Raw genomic sequence first — 6,587 nt, 5'->3', positions numbered from 1 at the left:
GGCTAACGGTACCGATGCAATATTCTGTGGATTAATATGGAAATTAGAATATGGCTGATTTTATAACATTTGAATTATCTGCTAATTTTATTCATCCATCCATTCATTCATTCATTCATCCACTCATCCATCCATCCATCCATCCACTCATTCATTCATTCATTTTCTAACACCTTGTCCCAGTGGGATCAGGTGGTGCTGGTGCCGCTCCAGCTAACGTTCCTGGCGGGAGGCGGGGTCACCTGGACAGGTCGCCAGTCTGTCACAGCGCTAATTTTATTCAAATTAAATATATTTAAAAGAAAACGCACCATTTTCTTCAAAGTAATTATGCCGACCTTGTGACGATCTGTGTTTTCTGTGTAGTTATTTGTGAGGTTTTTCTGTGTTTATTTAGTTCTGTTTCCCCTGTGAGGCTCAGTGTCTGTCCTGATTGACCCCAGCTGTGTCTTGTTCCTGTTTTTAGCCTCCCTGTGTATTTAGTTCCACCTGTTGTCTGTGTTCCTTATCGGGTCCACGTCTAACCACGTCGTTCGTCTATGGTTCGTCAGTCTGTCGCTGTACATCTTGTTTCCTCGGTGCTCCCAGTTGTTACTCGTGTTTTTGGATTCTGTTACTTGTTGGACTTATCATTAAACACCTTAAAATGTCAGCCTGGGCCTACAAGCGTCTTCCTCACCGCCACCAACACCAAATCATGACGGACCTAAGCTAACTTGTTAGCTAATGGAAACGGATAAAAATTAGCTTCAGATTCATCGCAGCTGTTTAGAAGCAAATGTAATATCCAAAACAGGATATAGTTGTTTAGTATTGCCTTTTAGTGGTCCATGTTTTCTTTTGTCAACTAAGGACACTAGTTAATGTTATCATATATAATTAAAATCATTATTTTCATTGGTTTTAAGTGAAATTGGTTGAATTATTTCAAACAGTTCCTCTACCAATTAAACGCCTACATCTGCCAAAATAAAACTAACTTGTTCTTTTGTAAATGTTCCAATAGAAATTAATGTATGATGATAGTGCATGCAAATACTGGAAACTAAATTGGTTTCTGACCTAAAAATTCATCATAAATTCAATTTATAAATGAGAATTCCTCCTATAGGGAGACTAATTCATCATTCATGCACATGATTACCCCAAGGGAGTGACAGTCGTTTCAATAAAATATTCAACTCCTCCAAAGTACAGAAGTATCTGGGAGACTCAGGTAAAATGATATTAATGAGCGGGCCATACATCAGTCTCCTCAGAAACACACTTCATGGATGGTCATTATCTCAGTAGATTTTTGCATTTCCCAGTTATTTTAGCAACGTTTTGACTTGATTCCCTCCCGGCTCTGCACTCGCTTCAAAGTTCGGAGTCCCAAACTTGATAAAAGTTGTAACTTTTACTGATGGTGCATTCAATTATAGACTGAAAAAAGTATGACTCTGTACATGTGAACTTCAAAGTGTTCTCCCTCAAAAACATTTCATTTTCTGCTTCTAATTTTCCAGAGGTTGAGGAACATCCAGAAGGAAAGCTGTTAAAGCAAAAACTTGGAGAAAAATTGATTCATTTCCAGAACTTGCAGGACTGAGACTCCCAGACCTGAGACTAAAAGCAGAGTTACAGAAGCAGACCGTACATACAGAAACTAAACTTAAAATAAAGGATAAATACAACAGCATGTACGAAAGAAAAAAGAAAGTCAGGTTGTGGCAGTGCAAATAAGTTTATTTAGTTTTACATCAAAGTAGCTGATCACTACAACCTGAAGGCAAAAGTTGAAACAGTTTGTGTCCAGAATGTGCGGGATCTGCAAAACTAGCATCTCTAAAGAGAACAAAAACTGGTCAGACTATTTTTTTATTCTCCAAGATACATTTTTTAAATCCTGTGTTTGTAAAGATATTGTGAATATTTTTTTCACTTGTGTGCAAACGGCATAAACTGTTGTTGTAAAGCTAATTTACATTTTCTGTTTTTTTATTTATGCTATTGACCAGCATCACTTGGCTGCTACTTACCCTCTGCTTAGTTTCTGAGTTTTCTTGGGAATGTGTTGATTTGAGGCTAAATTGTTTTATGTATTTTAGCTTCTCATATATTCAGGGTTTATTTACCAATTACCAATTTATTGATTTACTTTGGCCATTTTAACCTTTCTATACACAAGTACAAAATGCTGAAAAAGTACAACAAAACTAACCAAAACAAAACAAGAAAAGAATAAATTATGAAAAAACTGAAATACATCAACAATATCTGTTATTTGTTCCAGCATCTTGTCTAATTGTTTTGTGATTTATTTTGTATTAATTATTTGTATATTTGTTACTGTAAAAGCAAAATCTTATTAGGTATATATATTATATTGTTTTGTTTCTCCAGTTTCAAGGTTTTTTTTCTTGTGAACAAAATTTCTGGCTTCAATTTAGCTCCATAGCGATTATTTAAAGTAAATAATTCCTTAATATCGATTTAATGAAGTTCTTGTTCCTGGCAGATTATTTCACTTTTACCAAGACATTTTGTCCATGTTACAAGTGAAATAATCTACCAATTTTATAATCAATAATCAATTTTAAGAATTTATTGGCTTAAAACAAGCTCCCATTTCTTACTGAAAAGGCTGTACTTTAGCTTTGTTGTATTTCAAGAGTACTGAGATATTTGCACTAGAAACTAGGGAAAAATACTTCGCGGTATTTTTTTGTTTTTGCAGTGAATCGTTTAGTCAGTTTAACTCTGTTGTCTGCCCGATGCATGGAGAGGTGAAATGTTATATTCTCCCAGTTTTTGTCTTCATCTGCTATAATTACATCCATTCCTTTAATAAACTATTAAGTCTCCTGTCAGACTTGGAGACTAAAGTGTTTTACTTCCAGTTTAGTCGGCCGCTCTGATGCTGATTCGTCACCCTGCGCAGATTGGTCACACACACCGAGCAGAGCCGCAGTAAGAAGATTTACGCGCACGGATTTGCTCTTGGCTTCTGATTCGCTAAATTGTTCCTGCATGAGCAGGTTGCAAGACGACAGGAGGAAACAGATCCTACAGGAATCTGTCGGGAACAACCGTGGAAAAAAAAGTTGAAACTGCGATCGGATGAAGTCTGCGGCTGCAGCGCGGAGGTTTTTGCGCACGGACAGCGTTGCGCACCGGAGGAACTCGCTTGGAAAGCCGCCGTTTGCTGCGTAGCTGCCGGGTTTCTGCCTCATAGATGAAAACCCCACCGGAGAGACCTGGGGGCCCCTCAGTCTTCCACCGCCGGGGACCATGGCGGACAACTTCTCGGATCTGATCAACGAGTCGCTGCCGGCGGCTCCGGTCGCACACTACAACTTCCCGGCGCTCATATTCGGGATTTTACTGATCATCACCGTCACTGCGGGAAACGTGCTGGTGTGCCTCAGTGTTTACTTGGAGAAGGCTTTGAAAACTACCACCAACTACTTCATAGTGAGTCTGGCGTTTGCGGATTTGCTGCTGGCGGTTCTGGTTCTGCCGCTCTTCGTTTACGCAGAGGTGAGGTGGTTTTTGCTTGAAGAGAAGCAAAAATTATTTAGTTTTTTTATTGTGAGTGCCCCTTCACTCTGTTACCTCTAAATAAATTCCTGTACAATTTAAAAGCAGTTCAACTGGTAGCAAGTTAATCTCAGTGCAAAGATCTTAGAGGTGGAGTAAAAAAAATAAAAAATACATGGAAAAGTCGTTTTTTTTATTATTACTTTTTGAGTTCAGAAATTTCCAAGTTTTTTCTAGAAAAATTATTAGATTAATCTTAAACTTTCAGATTTTTTTCTTGAAAATTTTCAATTTTTTGAACTCAGAAATTTCAATTATTTCTGTCAGATTTTTGACTTCTTGAGTTTAAAAGAAAATGAAAGAGTTTTCTACAAATTAGAAACTACAGACTAGATGCACATAGTTCACCAGCTGGCTAACTTATTAGCTAGCTGGCTAACAGAGCTGTTAATGAAAAATCATGAAAATTAAAAAATGGTGATTTCCACTACTTATTAACTAACACGTTTTATCTAAATTAGCTAAATGTATTTAAAAGAAAAAGGTTTTCTACAAAGAAATGCTTGTAAGCTAAATTGTTAGCATCAGTGAATACCGTGATGTGCTCAGGCTAGTGACCTTTCACCCCAGCCTCGGCTCTTCTGCAGCCTCTAGCCAGTTTTCTTCCAGGATTGTTCTGGATTTATTTCCATCCATCCCATGAAGCCTGACCAGCTCCCACTGCATGAGCACTTTTTATTTTATTTTTTTACACTGGATTTAAAAAATGACACTTCAGTTTGAGTCAGATACAACAATTACTATTGTTTCATCATAACTTGAAAAAAATCAAAAGCAAGTAATTTCTGATATGTAAAAATAAGTTTACTAAGTTAAGCAAAAATAAAACAAGAAATCCACAGTTTTTAGAGCTGGTGACAAACTGCTAAAGACAAATTGCCTAGCTATTTTTATTTTATTTTATTTTATTTATTTTAACTAAAATGAGACTTGATTAGCAAGCTTTTTCAATAAATATGTGAAAAGAAAAAACCCACTTAAAAATCTAAAGCTCAGTTTGGAGCTAAAAAAAAAAGTCCCATTACATAAAAGCCTTATGCCATTGGAGTCCTTATGTTGTAGATATTATTGCTGTAGATCACATCGTAAGACTACAAAGTAACAAAATAACAGACAAATGAGGCGTGTGGGCTGGAGAGTGATCCAAAATATACAAATGGATTCAAATTGCAAAATGAGGTGGAAATGCTGCAAATAAATAAATAAATAACTACACATTTGGAGTTCATTTCCAGGCAGAAACTCAACAGAAATACAAAATAAACATAAAAGCATTCAGAAAATACATCTGGTGTTTTGGATGCAAACATCCTGACGGAGATTATCGACATGAGGAGCACAGGAGCTTCTCTACTGGGTAAATGAGTGGCTATAATTCATATTTCCCAGGTTATCCAGGTGATAAAGGTGTAATCTAACCGTTGTTTGAAAGCTTCCTGCTTGGTTCTCTTCCCTGGCAACAGGGCCGGTCCAAGCCTTTTTGGGGCCCAAACAGATTTTTATTTCAGGCCCCATGTGCCTTCTTGATGCTTTATTATTACTAAACTATCATTAGCATTATTTGTAATTAGCTTACATCATGCCAGATTTATTATGGCTATTTTAACCTAATATGAGTAACAAATATGAAAATATTACTTATATTTTGAAATGCAGATTGGTATTTATGTGTCCCATATTTGAAAGTAGCGTCAGCTGATAAAAACTAAATTTACAGTAAACATGCTTGATATGTTTTATTTCCCCAACAGCAGAAATCATCACAGATGAACCATTATTTCTGTAATATCTATAAAAAAAACAATGCAGGAATAGTTTGTCAATGTGTAATCACATTTAGTTTGTGTTATTCAATAGTATATTTTAAATATATATGGGCTTGGTGCCCATGGGCGCCCCCTGGTGGTGTGGGGGTCATAAGCAGATGCCTTGGGCCGGCTCTGCCTGTAAGTCTCCGTTGAAGAGCCCAGTTTGTGATCCTGTTACCTCGCAGTGAGCCGTCACACCGCTGGCATGCAGTCCCTGGATTAGAGACGTCAGCGTGCGCTCACCTGCAGACGGCGGGGGGAAAGTGGGCGGGGCCTGAGTGTTTGTGTTCAGGATTACACATTTTCTCACTGGGATTTGGGTCAGCTAATGACGGGTTGCATGTGTGTTCTGGAGCAGTTTCAGGGTGGAGTTTGGACCCTGAACATGACGATATGTGACGGTCTGATGACCATGGACGTGATGCTGTGCACCGCGTCGATCTTCAACCTGTGTGCCATCAGCGTGGACCGGTGGGTTTCCCCTTACTGTGGTCCAGATCACTGGTTCTACTGGGTCTGTCTGGATTTCAGCCACTTTTTCAGTCAATCAAGGCTGTTAACTCTGTGTTCTGCTAATCACCCAACAAAACAAACTTTTTACAGACTGAGTTCATTTAAAAGTTTTAGAAAGAAGAAATCTTCACCTGTCAGATGTTCAGTTAATAACGCTGCTGTAATTTCATTGACGGTCCGGTTGGCTCAGTTTGATTAGAGAACAAAATGGCAACGTTTGTTACATTTTCAAAATCTTTCCCAGGATAAAATGTTCCAGATGTTTTTGCAGTAAACGATAACATTGTTGTTTTGAGACCATTTTCAAGTAATATAATGGTGAAAGTAATGCAAGAACAAATCCTCAAAGCTCAATAAACTTTAAATTCTAAAGACTGAACTGGAAACATTTTAAATATGCAAATAAAACAACAAATAAAATGAATCATGGAGTCTCTGTAAACAAAACTGTCCTTCAAAAGAAGGGCTAGTTGAGACCAAAGGACCCGGCTGGAGACTTTTGTCATCCAGTTTTTGGCAGAAGGAGGAAAAAAAATGATTCAAATGGAAATTATTGAATTTTTTTAATTTATCACATGATTAATTGATTAATTGATTTATTGATTATTGCCACAGGCCTATTTTCAACCGCTGCGGTTTTCTTTCACACTGTTCTGTGTCAAATGATCCAAACTAGTTGAAAAA

The 6,587-nt window shown here is 37.4% G+C and overlaps 1 protein-coding gene across 2 annotated transcripts in view; it reads left to right on the top strand.

The window, feature by feature from the left end:
- Positions 1-2,970: 2,970 nt before the first annotated feature.
- drd4b (dopamine receptor D4b) overlaps positions 2,971-6,587 on the top strand; it is a 17,225-nt gene continuing 13,608 nt past the window's right edge. The window contains exons 1-2 of one of the 2 annotated variants that reach the window (XM_015035546.1): positions 2,971-3,522; positions 5,749-5,861. In XM_015035546.1, coding sequence (XP_014891032.1) covers positions 3,274-3,522; positions 5,749-5,861 — 362 coding nt within the window. In that variant the 5' untranslated portion in view covers positions 2,971-3,273. The remainder of the gene's footprint in view (positions 3,523-5,748; positions 5,862-6,587) is intronic. The other variant, XM_015035545.1, reaches the window with a different exon arrangement.

Source organism: Poecilia latipinna, unplaced genomic scaffold, assembly GCF_001443285.1.
Source record: "Poecilia latipinna isolate Pla-1442-1.1 unplaced genomic scaffold, P_latipinna-1.0 Scaffold338, whole genome shotgun sequence".
Taxonomy (NCBI): domain Eukaryota; kingdom Metazoa; phylum Chordata; class Actinopteri; order Cyprinodontiformes; family Poeciliidae; genus Poecilia; species Poecilia latipinna.
Note: the sequence above shows the minus strand (reverse complement) of the source record. Positions and strands in the feature narration are given on the sequence as shown.